Source organism: Nelumbo nucifera, chromosome 1 (genome assembly GCF_055504915.1).
Source record: "Nelumbo nucifera cultivar China Antique chromosome 1, China Antique-T2T, whole genome shotgun sequence".
Taxonomy (NCBI): Eukaryota; Viridiplantae; Streptophyta; class Magnoliopsida; order Proteales; family Nelumbonaceae; genus Nelumbo; species Nelumbo nucifera.
The window spans coordinates 78,774,670-78,796,938 of NC_142649.1; the positions used below are offsets into that span (position 1 = coordinate 78,774,670).

A 22,269-nucleotide genomic window follows, 5' to 3' on the forward strand; every position below is an offset into this window, starting at 1 on the left:
GAAGATTCAGCCCAGGATCAGAATTTGTGGGTTCAAAATACTGTTGGAATAGGTGTCAAATCGGAATTGATGCCAATTCAGGAACATGGGTTGATAAATAGAGTGTGAGTTATTGTCACTTTAAATGTCTGTAACTCTGCAGTGGAAATAAAAAATGCTTACTATTCATAAATCGATTGAATAAGAGAGGTTAACATCTTCCTTCGAAGGTTCCGCCCCAACGGTAACTTGTCACCTCCATCTCCAACTACAGCGTGGTCATCCCCGACCACCAATATTTCAGATTCCTTTCTTAGGGTGATACCCTCTTTCATTTTTTATTGATCTCCCTCCTGCTTCATTTTGTAGATCTCCAACTAATGATACCCTCTTTCATTTCAGATTCCTTCCATCAAGGCACGCCCGACCTTCATTTGTAGATCGACTATTAAACCTTTCAAATCCAAGCTACTTCCAACGTACTAGAGCATCGGTACTTGGAGCATTTAATATTTGCTCCCATGCTTTTTTTACCAAAAACACAAACTTGTATACATCTTTGCATCAATTGAAACAAACAACAAGAGTACAAAATCGTGTCACAAATGTGGACCCATTTTGCATTCTTGGACGGAACTGAGGGTATTTATATACAACATATATTTGCCTTTGTCACAATAAAAATGAAGATCTCTTTCTTCAATGTAGTCTCATCCGACCAGTTTGGTTTGGCACCTACTTGACTATTAGAATGGATGACTCTGTTCACCAAAATCTTAATGGTTGGCTCTCTTTCTAGTGGGATCTGATCAAGGACACCCCCGAGGAGGAAATCGCTTCATTCAGCAAATTCTCTCTTCTCCTCCTGTGGCACTACTGGAAAGCAAGATGTAAACATTTTACGGAGAACAAAGCCTTTGATCCAAAATCTATTATCTCTTCTGCTCATGCCCAAATCGAAGAGTTGACAATTGACACTGTTGAAGTCTTCCAGAAATCAAAATTCTCAAAGCGCCCTCCACATCACGGCTCCACCTTCCCGTTGGTCTCCCCTTGTGGAGCCGAAATAAAAGTTAATGTTGACAGCGCTCAAGGACCCTCCTCCTCTGGACTGGGCATCATTTTGAGAAAATCATCGGGGCGATTTTATCTTTGCAAGAGCCATTAAAACAAAGCTCTCTGATCCTGAGATAATAGAAGTCAACGCGCTCAGAGCTGGACTACAAATGGCCTTCGGACCTGAACCTGTCCCATTTCTGCATTGAAGGCAACACACAAAACGTGATTTCCCTCCAGTTGGATGTAGCTACAGACATCCCTTGGAGAATTAGAACTCTAATCGCTGATTGCAGGAACTTCTTGCGGAATTTTCAATCCACAGATATCTCCTTTGTTCTACGTTCTGGAAACCAAGTGGCTCACTCCATAGCAAAATTTGCATGTACCATTGGTAGAAACATTACTTGGTCTTTGCCTCTGACTTCTTAATTAAAGCCTATACTGACTAATGATTTAATACAAAAAAACAAAAATTGTGAACAGGACTAAATCATAAGTTTTCCTTTTATTTAATAGGCTAACCAAAACCCAATCAACCAATTGGTTAATCGGATTTTTTAGTTCAGTTTTAGTTTTCTGGTTTTGGTTTGATTATCAGTTTTTTGGGTTTTTTATGAACACCACCCCTACCTGGTGGTGAACCACATTGACCTGTCTGCTTTGTTAGAGCAGCAATGGTTGGACTGGAGGGTGACATTGATCAATATGTATGTTTGTAGTCCCTCCCTATTAACATACTGTGGTTTTAAGTGATAATCTAATTAAATTCGTGAACTGCAGTTCTTAATTCCAATCCAACGTTTAAAATATACAATCTGTAACAGTCTCTTGTTCCAATGGATCGGTTTTGGGTCTGATATTTGGGACCTGAACCTGGTAGCATTCACATTTGAAGTGGGTACACCCTGTCCCGAACTGATGAGTGATGACTGATGAGGACCCAATTCCACATAAGCGAGTTTTGCCTGAAATGAGACAACAGATTTTGAAAAAGTTTTACCACAACACTCGGTTTGATGCAAATGCAAAACTAAAAAAGGGCAGTTTGGGGTCTGGGAAGGACAGATGTACATGGCCTGACCCTAGCACATAGATGCTTCCAAGATTAGAATCCTGGTCACCCAAATTGTTATATAACATTAGAACAATCCAACCATTGCACAAGGCTCACCTTCAATGCAAATACAAAAATATTGAACGGTGTAAATACAAGATTTAGAAATAAAACGATCATTTAGAAGGTTTTGCATTTTGTATGAAACATATAAATATATACAGTGTCAATACATACAAAATAATACAAAATACAAGGTTTTGCATAGTAGATTGTATTTGAAAATGATACAAATAAGTGTGAATGTAAAAATATATAGAATGTAAATGGTTCATATAAATTGCAAAGTTGAGTTAGTTTTACACTTGCAAATATACCATCTTACCAAATTGACTTTTAGCTGTAATGGATGTAAATATGAATTTCAATAAAGCATGTGTTTTCTTTTATTAAAAGTCCACTTGAATGCAAATTTACTTCTGTATTATTGATGTACTTTTACATCTTATTGTCAATATAAATATGCATTGGTCTGTCATTTGTCAATGCATAAATGCAGTGAGCCAAAGTACAAATTTACCCTGAATCGAGATTTACACTCCATTTGCATCGTTTCCAAATGCAACCGTAATATTTGCATTTGCACTCCTTCCGAATTCAGCTTTTATTAAGCAGTGTTGCTCATGCTGAAAAGAAACCATTATCGCCGCTTGAGAAGAAACTGTTGCCGTCGCTTGAAAAGATACCATCGCTACCGCGAGAAGAAGAAACCCTAGCTTGCCGCCGCCTAGTTTTCATGTGAAATTTATTGTTTAGGGAAAACACCTCTTGTTTTGAAGTTTGTACTTTGTCTTTTGCTATTTCAAATAAGAAAACATTATTGAATATATGTTAGCATTGGACATCAAAACAATGAATTTGAAAATGGAACACAGTCATTTAGATGCACCTCAACTCAGCGATGCCTTTACCCGAGCCGCGCGAACTATAACCTAGTATCCTAGTTGGATAACAATGTTGCTTCTTATAGCAGCACATCATAGAGCTTTACCTTGATAAAAGCATTGCTAAATAGACAATACTCCCCAAAGATATGCGCCTTTGCAGACTTAAAACCAACATTAATGATCATTAATTTAACTCGAGTGCAGTTATGCAGGAGCAGTTAATGGTTACAATAGCGCAGACAACAACAACACTACCTTAAGAGCCCTCTGAACAGATGGACACAGTGATACAAGTTTAGATATAGTGATTAGTATATGATTGGGTGCAGTCTTGGGAATGGGATTTTTGTTTCAATTTTAATACTAAAAAAACAACATTTTCAATTTTTTTTTGCTGATATAGTTAGTTACTGTTTACAGGGTCATGGGTTGAATGGTTCAAGTGTTTACAGTCGTTATGAACATCTACAATACAGACTTCAGAGTACAGAGTACAGACCCAGATTGAGTGGTTGAAGTGTGTACAGGGTCATGGGTTGAATGGCTTTAAAGTTATTTTGCATTAAACTTAAAATATTAATACTTGATGATGGTATCATATATTAACACATTTAAATGGGGTAAGTTTGTCCAACAGTCCAAGTTGCAAGAGATTGACCCATTTTTGTTGAATGATCGATGCAGTTGGTCGCTCAAGTCTTGTGAATTTATTTCATCTTCATACCGATACCATTTTTGTTGCAAGAAATTGGGTCAAAATGATATGTCAAAGAGTGGAATTGTTTTGGGAATGAGCAGTCAAAAGAGTGAGTTTATACATTAGAGGGGTAAAACTGTTCAAAAATATACGAGAAGGGTAATTTTGGTATTGTAAAATGTTTAATTGACGGAAAACTAACGAGTGGACATAAGTGTCTATTTCTGAAAATTGGGGATACCTAAGTGTTGCATTCTGAATTTCAGATACCAAGTCTAAGTGTTACTACCCCAAAGTACACGTACTTGTATGTATGTAATTTACCCTTTCTTTAATCAACCGCTGCAACCAGATTATGTTCCGTCATAAATTTTGATGATTCAATATAAATGGTTTCTATTTTCACTATCCGGTCTCAAAGTTACATCGTTAGGAATCCAAATTTTTGCATAGATTTTTTCTTGCAACTCTGACAAACTTCAAATTCTGTAGATGATCATTTAACCAAATTTCAAACACTGGATTCTTGGTTCCTATCCTTGTAGCCGCTGATGATTTAACCATCGGACTAAGCCTGGAGCCATTTAGGCTATGTTTGGTTTTCTGGGCATTTATTAGAAAAATCTCACTATTTTAATGCCACCTATTGATGTAGTATTTATTGTGCATGAAATCACTGTTTGATTTTAAATTTTATCAAATGATAAATATTAAAAAACAAAAGCACTTGGATGTATGTGTGCATTGGAGGAAACTTCAAATTCTGGTTTCTCTCTTAAAATGCCCAACCAAATAATAGAAAACAATAAAAGTTTAAAATAATGTTTTTCAATTAAACATTTATCTGAAAAACACATCACCTATATAAATGTCCAAGAAACTAAACACATACTTAATTGTAAATACAAGACATTTGGTGTGGATTCTATGAGAGCATACCATAAAGTGGCAATTGGTCTCATTCTAAAAGATTCAAAGCATCAATATGTATCATGATATATAAGGTCAATGATACATTAATAGAGAGGAATTTAGTTATTTTTATTGTTTTATGTTTATATATTAAAACATGGTGTGATAGGAACCTTGTTGACAAAAAAGCATGGTTTTTAAAACCAATCTGGAAACTGAATCTGTCAGGAATCAGGTCGAATGGTCCGATCGTTCGAACTGAATGCTCGGCTCATTTTGACAAAAAAATTAAAAAAATAAAAAATGATCAAAACTGTTTGAACGATTAACTGTCCGATTCAGTGGTTTACTGACCAAAATCAATGTTTTTTTGAGAAAATCCGGTTTTAAAAGGAAATCTGACTGGTTCCCAGTTTTTCTAGTCCGACCATTCGATCCAGTCCAATTTTAAAAACCATGCAAAAAAGAGTATCGATAGTTAGAAATTATTGATACATTAAGATTTCGTATTCCGAATATCAGTACTTGGAACCTTAGTTTTAAAATTTAGGAGGCGTTCGTATCTATACCCATTACCCAATAAACCACTATAACAACACACCCGGGAACATCTCCTGTAGCATGAAATTGCTAAATCCTCTGCTGGAGGACAACTTGGACGAATGGGCTGATGAAATCGATTCACCAAACTGTAAAAGACGGAGAATCAGAATAATCAGAATGCTGAATCTAGGCAGGGCACTCTAATGCTTAAATTAGTAAGAAAAGTGTAGAGAAGAGAGAGCTTAGAGAGAGAGAGAGCAATAAGTGAGTGAGTCTCACATATTGCACGCATACCTTCTAAAAGAGGGTCGAATTCCTTTTATAGGCGTCAGGGTCTGAATTCTGTGCCTGAGATATCCAGGGACGTCAGACATTATCGGCCTGTTATCTTTAAGGCGCACCCCTCCCACATTGACAATGATCTTCATCCAATCTCTCCAAGTCGTATGGAGGTCGGGGTCGTCCATGCCAGGTGGGCGGCGTGCTGCCGCATGACTAGGAACCGATAGGTATGTTACTCCAAATAAAATCAATCTACCATGTAGGTCGTCAAGTCAGTACTCCAAAAGTAGGCTGGCTACTTAGACCGTTGGTTGCTCGAGTCAGAAGAGTGCAGGTTGGCTTTCTAAGTCCTTGGCTTCCTCCATTGAGATGGAATGTGCGGCCCTGTTGCGGGGTGTGTAGTTGGTCTCCTTAAGTCAAGATACATATCTTTCGTGGCACTGAGGTGTCACCAGACGGTTCAGCATGTCACATGTCACTTTACGATTGGCCAATCAAATCACCCTCCATCATTTATTATGAACCCAACGTACTTACAAATGCAATAACATATATTTGTATTTCTATAAAATCAGAACAGACACAAAACCATTATAGGGACCGATTTTCATATTAAATGATCCGATCATCTGGTTCAAACAGATGATTCATTATGACTTAAAAATAATAAAATAAAAATCAGCCAAAAAACATTGTCTAAGTTGATGGGTTAATGGTTTGACTGCTTGGATCAATAAATGGCCAACCAAATCAATGATTTTTTATGAAAAAATGGCTTTAGGGTGAAATAGAACTGATTAGATAATCGGTTCCCAAATCAATCAGTCCAACCGTCTGGTCCAGTTTCAAAACTTTGGTTGTTTTTATTAAAAACATTCCAAATTGACAAACACCTCCTTACATATAGTGATATGCTCATTATCTTTAGGATAAGGTCGGATGATCTGCTAACTCTGTAACGTATAATCAGTGAATTCTAAGGAACTGCTCACTTTTTAACTCATTCCCATACCCCACCCCCGGGCCGTCGGCCCCCTTATGCTTTGTTCATGTTGATCATGCTTCTTAATTATGAAGTTAGTAAAAAAAAATATGAAAGATAGTTATTAATTATAAACATAATGCATTTATCAATTGAAGCGAAAAAAAAAATACATTTGTCAAAAAATATAATTGGCATAGAACCTTTTAAAATTCACATTACTTTGGTCTAATCTCCTATCAGTTCCAATGTCTCTTTTTTATATTCAATCATTATTTTTTCTTCTTTCCTTTGCTCGTAAATAGGCTGAAGGGTCAATAGTTTCCCTCCCCTCCCACCCAGTTTGTATTAATGGTAGTAAAAAAAAAGAAAGAAAAAATATGTTTAAATAATTAATAGGAATTAGGCAGATGTTTTATGTTTAAGTAATTAATAACGCTAGCTAGGTATGCATTACTTTAAGATTGATGCTTTTGAATCATGCCTTTATAAACAAAGATTGATGCCTAAAATGAATAATGAGGGATGAAAAGCATCTTATCCAACAAAAAGAAAAGGAATATAAAATATGAAAAGGACATAGAAGAGAAAAAAAAAAAAAGAAAAAGAAAAAGAACTGATCAAACGATCGGCTAATGTTATGTGATTGGACCAAACAGGTGGTCTCCAGACCCATAATGCTGCTATAATTGTGGACTTCATCTTGAGATAGGATTGATGAGCAAAGTAATTTTATTTGATACAGACGCTACAGTTTAAGCCATAAAGAGGAGCATAAGGGTCCAGTTTTGGAATCAGACAGCGTCCACTAATAAAGTCTAATAAAGGTAAAAATCATTGAACCCAAATAAAGGGATTATGTTTTATTTAATTCAATATAAATTAGATTCCTTGCTATACTTTTCTCACATTATATTATTAAGTCAAGAGAATTGCTTTCCCTGGTATATTATTCCAATCATAGCGATCATCATGTGCGAGCCATCATGCTGATTAAACTGTGTGACCCCTCGTTATTAGGGGTTATTATGGGTCAGGTTAGGCTTTTTGACTTGTGATAGGGGTTATTGTTTATGCCTGGGCCTCATCTGGCCCAGGGTTTTGTCGGCCTATACTTAGATATATATATATATATATATATATTATATATCAAAATTTTAAAATCGGGTCAGAGAGGAAACTGTTATGGGCTCCAGTTTCTAGGTTGAACGGATAACCCATTATGACAAAAAAATAAATAAAAAAGACCAAGAACTGTTGTCTGGGTCGATGGTTCGATTGCCCGGGTCAGTAGTTCGTTGACCAAATCAATGATTTTTGGCCAAAAAACAGTTTTGGGGTGAAATGGAACCAGTCAAGTGATTGGTTCTTGATATTTCCGATCTGACCGTCCAGTCTGGTCCAATTTTGAAAACACTGTTGTATACTATGCATTATAGGTGAGATGTTATAATATATATATATAAATTATGTAAGTGTAGGGTCAGCCTAAAAAAGCTAAGCCAAAGCCTGAAAATTTTCTGGGCCGGGGCTGAAAATGATCACCCGGATTCACCCCTACTTATTACACTCAATTAACCCTTTAAATTATTGTTGAATAATCAAGCTCTTAGAAAGGAAGCCCAAGATATTTTCGATTTCTCATATACTAAAAATCTTATGCAATAACTATTCTACTTATATGCATTTCTGTATTATAAATGTAAGGAAGAAGAAATAATGAATCAGGCAAAAAATATAGATGTTAAAATCTTTATTATATATGTATTTTAACTTAGTTCTTCAAAGAGTCCAAATATGCTGCATTTTGAATATTGGCCATTAGTTAAACCAAAATTTGGACCAATCACATCAAATATATCACATGGTCTATTTGTTCTTCATTGGTTCAGGTTACACTTTCATATTTCACAAGGTGTATTTATCATACACTGTATAACTGGTTTGTTTACGTTTGAGTTAATGTAGCAATAGTTTCCATATAATGCACTTAGCCTTCTTTTTATGAGGTGGCATATACTTAATACACTTTTCTCAGGGCATTATATGTTCAAGCAGCCTTTATAATCTTACATTGGGAATATCTCTATATTTATGTACTTTATTTTATGGGAAGATATTACCGATGCAAGGTTACAAAAGGCTATTAAGACAGTGAGAGCACGGATTTGCCCTGATCGAAGCTGATCTCACTTAATACATGGAGACCATTAAAATCTATAGAAATAAGAGAGAACACATAAATCTTAGCGTAGAATATTAAATTTTATAAAGTCTTATTTGAATAATTAATTAAGTATAGGGCATGCGTATAGCTAGCGTATTAATGTGCTTGGATGATCGAAACTGATCACTGAAGCATGACCGACCACAAGTTTATTATCTTTGTGCCATACAACAATAATGGCTCCAAAAGTAAAAGAAATTGGACTGCTGAATGCTGATCCATTAATTGCAGCCTTATATAGTGTACCTCTCCACCCTTTTCAACTATTTTGACATTTACCAGCCAAACTGCTCGAGTTGACAAGTATAGGTTGGATTTTAGACTCACCTAACCCGTAGAAAGGTTGCCAGCAAGGCCCAAGATTGAATGTCTGGTAGGGCAACTACCAAAATTGAATGTCTGGTCCAAGAGACAAGTCCAATGTGAGAATTATTGCTCTTGTTTATTTGCTTTTAAGTTCGTTTTTATTTCTTCAAAGATTTGTTCTTATTCCATTCTCTTTTAATCATTTTATTTCCTTCAAGCATTTAAATAAAGGGTAAAATACAAAATCCTCCTCTAAAGTTTCTGACAATCATAAAAATCTCTCTTATATTTTTACTTTAGTAAAAACCTCCCCTTTATTTTCAAAAAGAAATCAATAAATACCTCCCTTCCGTCAATGACTAAAATGGAAATCGTATAAAATTACATTTTTACCCTTAGACGTCATTCATCTGACCTATTTGAAAAATATCGTACCTGATCATTCATCTCTCGTCCCTTCTTTTCCATCCCTTTGGACACCTCCTCTGCCCCATCTCACTCTGTTGCCTTGGCTACTATCTCATCACTTCTCTCTTTCTCTCTCATGTCTCGACCCTCTTGATTTAACTCCAAAGTTCAAAGCCCATACTTCCAATTCTACATCAGATAAAAGGAAATGAACAAAGAAAGAAAAAAAAAATGTGGGCTTAGATGGTGAGCTGTTATATTCGTCATCTTCATAAGAGAAGAAGCTACAGCAGTAGGAGATATGTTGGTTAGGATATGAAGAAGAGGCAGTGTTGGCAACCCGAAGAAGACAGACTCCTCCGTGCCTACATTAAACAATATGGACCAAAGGAATGACATCTCATCTCTCAACGCATGGGCAAACCCTTGGACTGAGACACCAAATCCTATCTTGAGCGATGGAAGAACTATCTCAAACCTGGTATCAAGAAAGGCTCCTTGACCCTAGAAGAACAGAACCTCGTCATTTCTCTCCAAGCCAAGTACGACAACAAGTGAAAGAAAATCGCCTCCAAAGTCCTCAGCCGCACCGCCAAGCACCTTAGCAAGTGGTGGGAAGTCTTCAAGGAGAAACAACTCAAGTTGCAATAGCAGCAGCAATAGAAAACCCAACAACAACAACATCTCCTGCCCTCGGACAACCCTGACCCATCAACACTCTCGCCAACCCCACCACCTACCACCACTCCTAAACGCTCTCTACATGACCAATACAATCACATTCTGGAAACCATTGCAAAAAAGTACGTTCAGCCCAAGCTCCTCAAGCTCTAGCAAAATAGTACGATGCCCAGTCATCTCCCACTCACCGGACGATGACTGTGGTCTATTTTTTTTCTAGCAAATTACCTAGTTAGGATCGTTCTGGAACAGAGAAAATCTGGATTTTCTTTCCAAAAACTAAAAGTTCACCTTCCATTTGCATTCTACATTCTTATTTCTTCTATTGTTTTTTCCTTCTACCTATTTCAATTTCAGGGGTATTGTTGAGGGCTGCATTTCAATGATGCTCTCATGCTTAATCTTGAAAAAATGGCATGGAGCACCCTTGTAGCAGTACTCGTGGGGCATAAGATGATAGTTTTAGGGGTACCAATGGCTCCAAGGTAAATGACCTTCATATATTGGATCTTAGAACAGAAAAATGGACCAAACCCAAATGTGAAGGGACCCCACCTTCCCCTTGTGAGAGTCATACGATGACAGACTTGTGATATTTGGAAGTAGTGGAGAAGGGGAAACTAAATTCGTTCTTCCTAGGTTGGTCGTTCTTATTGGGTTCATTCCTTTTCAGTTCTCTTCAAATAGAAAAAGGTGAAATGAAACTAGGATAAAAAGAGAGGGCACTTTAGTAAAAGGGTAAAATAGATATTTTGAAAAAAATGATCGGTTAAACATTTTCTGTCATGGTCATTGACGGAAGAGAGGTATTTATTGATTTTTTCTAAAATAAAGGAGAGGTTTTTACTAAAATAAAACTATAAAAAAAGCTTTTATGCTTATCAGAAATTTCAGGGGAGATTTTTGTATTTAATCCTTAAATAAAACCAAACGCCAGCAAGAGGTATATCCTTTCTTTCTTGCTAGCTCATTCCTTTAGGTAGTGGGTTGGATTTCAATTTATTGCAGGCAACAAGCTTCGGTAACCATATTGACCAAATTAAGATTTAGGAGGCTGATGGTCACGGCGGGCAATTCGTGTGGACTCGGAGACAAATAGTTTATATTAATGGTCCATCACATTTTGTTTCATCTTTGCAACATAAGTAAAATTAAAATTATTTTGGTTTTATTGATGTAGTTCGATCGACAATCGTGGATGTATATGCTTTTTTCTAAAACAAAAACAACTGGCATGTCAGCAGATTAGTTAATACCCCCCACCCCCGGTCTTAGGTTTAGGACTGTCATAATTTGCCACGTAATTCATTCCTAATTATTGATTGGATGGATGTAAGGTTGGCAATATTTGATATGATACGAGTCCGGATCTGCTCCTGACTGCCTGGCGCCTCGCAAGTTCTTCACAAAACGTGAAGACGTTATGCGTCCCCAAAATCATGTGAGTTGCATACACGAGTGGAGAGTCTTAATTGCCGTTAATCACCATTCCGTTTACCCCTATCGAGTATTCCTCCTCCACAAGTCTCATTTCTGATTTCCTGTTCTTTCCTATTAAGCCCTTCGTATACCCTAGCGCCCTCCACCGGTTGTAGTGTTTTCTCGGGCGGAAAGTGATTTCATCAACGACAATACGAAGTCTCCCTGCGATTACAGACGAAACGAGACGGGCAATTCTGTTGATTTCTCTTCTCCTGCCTAAACTCCATCCCTGTTCCTTTTTCACGAAGGACCCAAACTAATAGATAGCAAAGCTACGATTCCTCGTCGTCGTTGTCTCTTGTCTCCACCGTGTCACAAGCCTACAATTCCAACTTGCTCGGTTCTCTGTCTATTCCATCGTCCATTCGATCGAGATTTATGTACTGATAGATAGCAAAGCTAACAACGACGGATTTTCTTTTTTTTTTTTTTAAATCCCTTATCTCTTCTCTTCTCGAGCTCATCATTTCCTTCCTCCCCGCATCGAACCGATCATTTACAATCCCAAAGTCCCAACTTGACCAAGCTTTCTACTACTACTACTACTTCTCGATTACTTCGCCCATTCAACATTTGCTCGGAACACCAGCCTTAATTTTCCTTCTGAAACTCTTCCTACTTGTCTTGTAATTCTATGGCTTAGCTCTTCAGATCCAGGTCTCGTGGTCCTGGACGGGTATCAGTGTTGGAGTTGTCCCCTCCGACTCCGTCATTATATCTGACTGAGAACGAAGAAGAAGAAGGATAGGAAGATGATGACGGTGACGATTACTTTTCCAATCCAATATCCACTCCGTTGATAATTCCTGCAAGGAGAGAGGGAGGTGCCAGAGATGAGCGTCATCATTTCCCAATTCTGGAAATTTTGCTAGCGTCGTTGGTGACATGTAGCATGGAAAGGGAGGATATTTGTGTCATGGATATTAGCTGGCCTACCAATGTCAGGCATGTCTCCCACCTTACTTCCGATCGCTACAATGGCATTCTCGGTTTGCCCGTTGAGTTCGAGACTGATGTCCCTTCTAGGGTCCCAAGTGCCAAGTTTCACTCTCGTACTCTGTCTGTGCCTCTGTTTGTTTGTTTCTTATGCTCAAGCTCTGCATCTTCTCTTTACAAAAATCCTAAAGTTATAAGTGGGTGATAAACATTCCATGCTTTTGGTTTGTTGTTTCGTCATATTCCAGTAATTTTTGCCAAAATATTTCCGAACTTTGTAATTTTTCGGTAGAGTTGTCAGTCTCGTTTCGTTTGTGATCGCATAGAAACTTCATATTGTCGCCGGTAAAATCGTTGTCCACCGGAGAAAGCAATACTCAATCGGTGGAGGGCGCTAGAATTTAGCAGGAGTTAGCGGAAAAGAATAGGAAATTAGAAATAAGACTTGCGGAGGAGGAATACGCGCCAGGCAACGAGGAGCAGATCCGCACTCATATGATATATGAATATAACACATGTAATTAGTGGGTTTGGGTTTATCTTGATTGTGTTTGTATCAGAATCATATCTACCTATTTAACACGATTAATAACATTAAGTTTCAAGTATTAGATCATGTATATATATTTTGATGAAATACTATCATGGTAGGTAAGTATGGCATTCAATGGTTTTTATAAATTTATTTAGATAATGAATTATTGAATGTTTATTTATTATTTAAATCTATTTATTTTTTAATGTAAACAAATGAATCATTTTAATTTCATATTAATTAAGGTTATACGTGTCATTTAGTAAAGAATTAAACAGGTTAATCCTTTTAATTTAGATAATGCAAATCATATAATGTCACACGTGTACTAAATAGATCATATTCATGTTTGAAAATTTAATACGATTAATTAATCATGTCACATCCATATCAACTTATATATCCAAACTAGTGGGACTCATGCGATGCACAGGAAAATATGAAAGGTTGAATAATTTTAATTATTATTAATTAATTGATAAATTAATAATCAAAATTTGCTATTAATTAACTAAAAGTATTCAAAGTTATTATTAATAATTGAAATTTTAATAATTGTTTGATTTAATGTTGATTTACATAATATAATTATTGTTAATTTAATATGAACAAATATTTTTTAATAAGTTTATTTTATTAATCATTTTTATTAATTTTAATAACTGTTATTATTTTTAAATGAAATTTTGATTAACTTTAAATAAATAAAATTAATTACAAAAGCTAACATTTTTATTAATTTCACTAATAACTAACAACTATAAAGGAATGGTAATGGGGTGGGTTCAGGGTGGAACACCCCATCCCTATCCCCACCCGTAGTCAAGACACTCTACCCCATCCCCTTCCCGACCCAGTGTCAGGCGGGTTAAGGGCAAGCCACCCACTCTCCTTAAGGGATGGGGAATCCTTGAATTTCCTCGCCTCGTCCTTAATGTCAATTGAGTTCAAGGCAAGACACCCATTCCCCGTTGTGAGCATCGAGAAACAATTAATTTGGACTAGTTTTGGAATAGCCACCCATCAGTTACAGAAATGGAGGTGATGTGACCTTCGGGAATAATTTTCAAAACCATTTTGTTTTAATAGTGACTCCAATAGCCCATGGTACTGGCTAAACCAGTCCAGGTAAGACTTGGATGGGAGAGGGAAGGGGTTAGGCACCCCTATTCGATAGGTGGGGTCTAATAAGCACATGGGACTCTAATAAGCTCAAGCACAAATAAAATATTTTCCTATCAACTAAGAAAATATTAACAAAGTAAATCAAATCAAGGTCAAACCACCACAAAATGATTCTCCTTATTATATTTTTATTATTATTATATTTATTATTTTGAATTTAATTTTACCAATTATTTGTGTTTTTTGTTTTTTTCCTTATGAAACCAAATATCCTTTTATTAAGCTTATCATTTTTTGACTTAATTTTATCAATTATTTATATTATTTTCTTATGAAATCCTATTTATTTAAGTTGTTTTATGGAATGGTTATTCCTTATTATTATTTTTTTATTATTTATTATTTTTTGAATATTTTATATATATATATATATATATTTTTTGTTTTTTCTCTCTCTCTTACTTTTTATTGATGTTTTTTACTTCATTTTCGTTAACAACTTATTCTCGTTATTTATCGCTTAAACACAGCTGAATCTTTTATGTCATAATTTCCATCACAAGCTTTCTGTGCAGTTCACTTATAGTTTTAGTTTTTTTCTTTTTGTTATTGTCTTTTTTATTTTTAATTGTTCTCTTATGATTAATTAATTTTTTCTGCTCAGCCAATCATAATTTTCATTCCGATTCTACACACAATGAGATTGCCCGGAGTTCGGCTGGGCTACACATCTACATGTTATAACGCAGGCTCCACTTCCATGCGTGTTGTAACACGTAGTTCGTTTAAGTGACGTACAAGAAAAGTGAAAACGAGAGTGCTCACTTCCGTTATCTATCTACATTTTTTCAAGCTAAAAAATAAAAGAAAAGCTTTAACTTTATTCATGGTTTTTGAACCATTGTTGAACCGGACAGTCAGACCGTTTGGTTTGAGAATCATCCAAACAACCGGTTCCGTTTTACCTCAAACTTGGTTCTTAGCCAAAAATCTTTGAATTGGTCAATGACCTATCGATCCATTCAACGATTTTTGGCCAATTTTTATTTAAATTGTTTTTTTTTAATTTTTTAATTTTTATTTCAAAATGAGCCACTCGTTTGAATCGGATAGTTGAACCATCAACTCGAAGACCAATGGCCAGAACAGACCGGACGGGACCAAATGGTCAGACTGGAAAAATCGTCCATTTTACCCTAGAATCATTATTTTGCCAAAAATAGTTGATTTGGTCAACAAATCGCTGACCCGAGCGTTTAAACCGTCCAATGGTTTTGGCCATTTTTTATTTTTTTAATTTTTTTGTAAGAACGGGCCATTCGTTCGATTCGAACGGTCGAACCATTCAACTCGGGAACCGGACCCCTGACTGGTTCGTTGTCCAATTCAAATAAATGGCCCGTTCGTTGGACCCCTGACCGGTCAAGGGTCCTATCCGGATTAAACGGTCCGATCGTTCAAATTGAACAGGTGGCTCGTTCTAACAAAAAATTAAAAAACAGGCAAAACCGTTGGATGGTTCAAACTCCTGGCTCAGCGGTTTGCTAACCAAATCAACAGTTTTTGGCAAAATAATGGTTATGGGGTAAAATGGACAGTTTTTTTGGTCTAAACGTCCAGCTGGTCCACTTTGCTTTGGCCACTGGTCTTTGAATTGATGGTTTGATCGTCTGATTCAAACGAATGGTGAACGGGTCGACGAGTCGTTAATCGATTCAAAGGTTTTTGTCAGGAACCAAATTTGAGGTAAAATGGAACCGGTTGTCCGAATGATTCTCGGGCCAATTGGTCTGTCCGTCCGATTCAACAGCAGTTCAAAAACCATAAATAAACTTAAAGCTTTTCTTTTATTTTTTTAGGTTGAAAAAATATAGAAAAAAAAATAAGTAATGGAAGTTAACACTCCCGTCTTTACTTTTTTTTTTGTACGTCAATTAAACCATCTACGTGTTACAACGTGGATGGATGTATAGCCCGCGTCACTTAAACCATCTATATGTAGTCGTTTTGATTTTTATAGAGGGAGCGATGGCAGGTTCATAATTTCTGGAAACTATAGGGGTAGTTTTTGGTAATTTCATGGTCCAGGTCAAAGTTGGTTCAATATGGATCAAACCAAGGTTATGGTCTAATGGTGGGTGGTTTCGGATAAAAAAATGGAGGGTTGAGATGGGTTTGACCATGGAGAATGGGTTTGTGTGTAGATCCACGAGATTAATCGAAATGGAATCTTTTCTAATGAAGAGGTAAATTAGGGTATTTTTTTATGAAATTTTGTAGGGTGGGGGTTTTTGGACGTTATGGGTTGATTGGTTGGATCAGATTGGGCAGATCTAGAAAACCACTGATTCGGTCAATGTGGGGCTTTGAAATGAAATCTTGGTGCTATGAAGGGGCAAGGGCAAATAAAGGCAATTTTTTGGTGAAATTTCACAGGGTAGGGTTTTTGGACAGTATGAGGTGACTGGTAAGGTCAGATTGGGTCAGCTGGTCCCAGATCGGAGGAATTTGGAATCCGGTCAATATAGAGTTTCGAAACAAAATCTAGGTGCGATGTAGGGATAAACAAAGGTGTTTTGGCCTTAAATTTTACAAGTAGGTATTTGGAGATGGCTAGGATCTGATGGTGACATCTGATTAGTCTTGGAGGGTTAAGATTATTGGGATTTGGGTCAATGAGATGATCCAAAATAGAATCTTGGTTTGATAGAAGGGAAAATGGGGGCATCTGGGTTGAATCTTTATGGGTAGGTGTTTCGGTGTATCTGGAGTTTAATGGTGTAGTTTGATAAGTTCGGATGTGTTAAGATAAAAGGAATTTGGGTCCCAAGTGTTTTGGCTAACAAGAGGCATCGGAATGGAATCTTTGGATTTTTAGGCCAACAAAAGGTCTTGAGTTTAATGGTTCTGATCTGAGGGTCAAAATGTAAACAGGAGTTGATCAGGGTCATCGGATTGGTATCAGATGGGTTTAACGATGGGTTTAGGGGCTTTAGGGCCGAAAGTTGGGATTTTTGGGTTTTTAGGTGTTTTAGAATGATTTGAGGGTCTAATCGGGAATTTAGGGTGAATTGGGGTTTAGGCAGCAGACTAAGCAAAAATCGGGTGTTGACACCCGTCAACCTAATATTCAATTTAATGAAAAAATGATCAAACGGATATAGTGAGTAACAACCACATAGCAAATTTCTAAAAGTACACTAAATTGTCTTTAATTTTCAAAAATATAATTTTATGAAAAATTTGGAAAATTTATTACATTTGTGTAATTTTGAAAATTTATTCAAGTCTATTTTTAAATTGTTATTAAATAATAGAGTAATATCAAATAATAGTTTAATCTCTAATAAATATTAATCAATAAGTTATAATAAAAATACAATAAATTCAATTTAAAAAGTTAAATAACAATAATTTAATCTCCAATAATTATTGATTTTTTTTTTGTAAAATAACAAAAGAAAAATAGATCTATACATAATTGTTAAAAATATATTTATCACAAAAAATAAATAATTAATGAAAATTCCATAAATATTAATTTTTGTATATATAAATATATAATAAATATAGATTAAGATTTTAAGATATTTATTGATAAATATTAAATTTTTTGAAATTTAATTTCCAGAATTATTAATTAAAGTAAGTGAAATTAGTTATTTATAGTATATAGTTATTTAAATAATATCATTACTTAAATTTTAAAATATTAATTATTTGTTCAATTTAATACTCTATAAAACTATAATTTATACTATTATTACACAATTTCGTTATTAATTTTGTTAAATATTAAATTATTATTATGTTATCATTATTTTTCTAGATTTAAGAATTTTTTAAAATTTATTGCATAATTTCATTATTTTAACTATTTAAAATCTAGTTATGTTAAATATTTAGTTATTTAAATAATAGATAAAATATTTAAATTTTTTTGTTATCTGAATTTTATTTATTTTAAAGTTATTACATAATACTAAATATTTTTTTATATAATTATTCATCTTTTTTTAATATTTTGTTATTTAAGATATTTAGTTATTGAAGTATTTAAATAATATTTTATTTTTAATGTTAGATTTTGTATTATTTAAATAACATGTAAATTGAATAATCTGGAAAACCATAATTTAAATTGTTAGTACATAATTTCGTGATGAATTTTGTAAAAATATAAAATTATTAATAATATGAATATTATTAAATATATTTTAATTATTTTGTGTTTTTAATAAATATTTTAACGTTATTACATAGTTTTGTTAGAATATATTAAAATAATTTTTTTAATTCAAACTTTAGATATATATAGATAAAAAGTGGGGGAGAGGATAAATATGATCTAGAGATAATTTAGTAGAGAAACTCTCTATTAAATTAGAGATAATTTAGGAGATAAATAGAAATTAGAGATAATTCAAGAGATAAATAAGAGTTAGAGATAATTTAGGAGAAAGTGGGGGAGGTATTTTAGGAGTAATGATATTATTTAGGCTATTGGAAATGTGTGTGTGTGTGTGTGTGAGAGAGAGAGAGAGAGAGAGAGGAGAGATCAGATTTCCTACACTCGTTTGGTATGTGCCGAGGTGCACTTCCAATGAGATAGGAACACATTGTAGTTTGCATGGATGCCCCAGTTCACTTGTGCGACAAAAATAAATGGCATGCTTGCCCCATTATATTTTCATAAATTTTTAAACTAAAAAAAGGAAAACGTAGGTCCTACATCTCGAACCCTGATCATATAAGAGGTGGTGGATCCATCGGCCTTAAAACTACACAACAGATTGAAAGTGTTTTCACACAATGCTGCCTCAACCGTATTGTTTATGTAGGTGTCGCAAAGGCTTGTGGGCGAGCAAACCAATGGTGGTCACAACAAAATGCCGAAGCAATTGAGTGTATAATGTTGTTGTTGTGTTGGTGATGTTGAAAGGAAGGTTGCTATTGAGGTGGAGGCCTTCGCTTACGATATCAGTAGTCATGCAAGTATTGCTGACGAAGCTCGCTGGGCTGATCACTAATTGTTGGTTTTCCAAAGAGATGGATCATTCGTTAAGGGTGTCGAATTGAAGCATGCCAGGTACACACAGTGATTTCATTTGTTATATTTCAAACCCAGGATTTGCAAAATAAAAGTGAATAATATCTGGGTTTCGGAGTCTGCACATTGGGGATTTACAAAACATAGACTCTAAAACTTAGAGAAGGAATCCATGATGACATTATGGATTTGTCGCCAGTTCAAAGATGGGAAACTTCTCTAAATCCTTAATTCAATGTATACTTCTCTAATATATCGAATATCAAATAAAATCCTAGTATGGGTCCTTGACTTTTTACCACAAGATTTGGGGGAATCGGGGTCCTCCGACTTCTTCACCACAGCTGAAATCGTCGACCATGAGCTTAATTAATTTAAGGGTTTGAGCTTTTTATGAAGTTGGTTGTCGACCATAGTGCACCTGATTCGGAACCTATGAAATCATCTAACATTGAGAAGAAAACTTGATAACTAGGATGGCTTCCATGGGCTTCATTGACTTCAGTGATGGAAGAGTTGAATGCTAGGACATTTCATATTTGCTTCAGTTAATCTTGAACAAGGGTACAAGTCGTGGCATCTTACAAATTTGGACGACAATGAAGAAAATAACAAAGCACGGTGGACTGATTCAGTCTTCCCGCAATGAAGAGAAAGAGAGATGGGAAGTCATAGGACTAAACTGACTAGTGCTCTCTTTGGTTGGGAGGTCATTGCTTGTTTTCAACTAGTTGTAGTGTTAATAAACAAGGGAAAATAAGAAAGAACAAGAGAGAGAGAGAGTTCTGGTTCGTTGGTTCTAAAGTCGTAGAGGGAGGGGAGGAACAAAGGAGTGAGAAGAAGAAATGGAATATTTTCCTTTTTTCACTTTTTTAAATTTCAAAAACTTATGAAAATTTAATGGGGAAAGCACGCCCTTTAGTTTTGTCGCACAGGTGAGCTTGGGCATCCATGCGAACTACAATGTGTTTGAATCTCATTGGAAGTGCACCTCAATGCATATCAAACGAATGCATGAAATCCAGACTAAGAGACAGAGAGATTTTAGGTAGTTTTTTTATGGGGAAAGAGAGCATCTCATTAGTTGTTTTTTAGCGTATGTGTGTGTTTATACATACATACATACATACATACATACATACATACATACATACATACATACATACATACATACATACATACATACATACATACATACATACATACATACATATATAGATATATCCTCTCTCCTCTCTTCCTTCCACCACTCCCATTAAGCCATGTCACCATTCCCAATTAGACCTATTCATGGGTCGGGCTCGGGCTTGGCTTTTGCCAAATTTTGAATGGGGCCCGGCCCGAAGCCCGAGCCCGACATAGTGTAAGTCAAGCCCAAAGCCCGACCCGTGAATAGGTCTATTCCAAACCTAACTACCTAAAAAATATTCCTACAATTTCTCTCCTAAGATATCTCCTATAATCCATTAGAAACGTACCATGTCATCCCACTCCCCAATCAATTCCTAAAATCTCTCCCCCAACCTATATCCACTCTCTCTCATTTAAAATATTCATATTAATTAATAAATAATTAAATACACTTAGTATTTAATCCAACCCATATTCAATGAGTAATAAATAGTGTTATTACCAAAATTTAATAAATACGGTTAGTAAATTACCAACGATTAAATATTCTTATTAGTACATTAAATTACCAAAAATTAATAAATATTGTTATTAATTAACTCATCATGACATTTTAAAGTATTTTGGGTACATACTGTAATATTCATGTTAATTAACAATATTTTATAGAAATTGAAAACTCTTTAACTAATTTTTATAAAACTGAGAAGTGAGAATTTTAACAATTACCAAGAAGTATAAAATTGTGGTTATTGCTATTATTATAGTTAATAACCGAATGCAAATGGGGGAACAAAATATTATAATGTTGGTAAATAAAATTAATAATTAAATTATACTGGAAAATAAAAGATAAATTAGTGTAGTTTTGTTAGTAAACTACTTAACAAAAATAAATATGTAATAAAAATTTAAAATAATTTTCAATAAATCTCCATAATTACACAAACGTAATAAAATTTTCATAAAACCACATTTTCGTAAAATAACATTTTGGAAACTAAAAGATATAATATTGTACTTTTGGAAAATTATTGAAAGTTTATTTAAAATGTATTGAATAATTATTGGAATATTTTGGAAATTTTAGGAAAATTATTACATTTGATGTATTTTGAAAAACTATTGAAAGTTCATGTAATTTTAGCTGTAAATTAATGAAAATTATTAAAGATAAATAAGTATGGGAAAGGGAAAACTATAATATGAACCAATAATTACACAAGTTATTAAGATAAATTAGTATAATATTGGAAAAAAAGGAAATTATTGATTAGTTTATATTAGAAAATATAAAATAAATTAGTGTAATTCTATAAGTAAATCATTTAAAAGAAAATAAAATATTTAATAACAAATTTTAAATAAATTTGAATAAAATTTTAAAATTACACAAATATAATAAATTTTCCAAAACTTTCATAAAATTACGTTTTTTACAATTTAGTATACTTTTAGAAACTTACCGTGTAGTTGAAATCCTGTATATCCTTTTCATCATTTTTGTCATCAAATTGAATATTGGGTTGATGGGGAATGGGTCACTACAAGAAAACTGACCTACAACGGCGGATCTATCCGCCGCTACAGCATCCGATATACGCCGCTATAGGAATGTAACGGTGTATTAGTGGCGGTTATTTCTGCAGCTACAAGTCGTGTCGATAAAGCAAATTGTGGCGCATAGAACATCTGCCACTAAATCCCTATAATTTAGTGGCGCAAATGAAACAATTAATCTATAGTGGCGAAATAATCTGTCACTATAGATCAAAATCATGACATATGTATATGATATGATGGCATTTGTAACTGCCACTAAAAGTGATATTTCGTCAGTATTGAACATATAGCGACGGATATAATTAAATCTGTTGCATATATATTACATATAGCAACAACTATATTCGTCGCTATAAATTGATTTTGACAT

At 34.7% G+C, this 22,269-nt stretch overlaps 1 protein-coding gene across 1 annotated transcript in view; it reads right to left on the reverse strand.

Moving 5' to 3' along the window:
• The window catches only part of LOC148803474 (uncharacterized), a 29,120-nt gene extending 23,555 nt beyond the window's left edge, over window positions 1–5,565 (reverse strand). Inside the window, exons 1-3 of the mRNA XM_088896152.1 lie at window positions 5,486–5,565; window positions 5,250–5,337; window positions 1,912–2,003 (exon numbers count right to left, since the gene is read on the reverse strand). Coding sequence (XP_088752278.1) covers window positions 1,912–2,003; window positions 5,250–5,337; window positions 5,486–5,565 — 260 coding nt within the window. The remainder of the gene's footprint in view (window positions 1–1,911; window positions 2,004–5,249; window positions 5,338–5,485) is intronic.
• Between the last annotated feature and the right edge of the window lie 16,704 nt (window positions 5,566–22,269).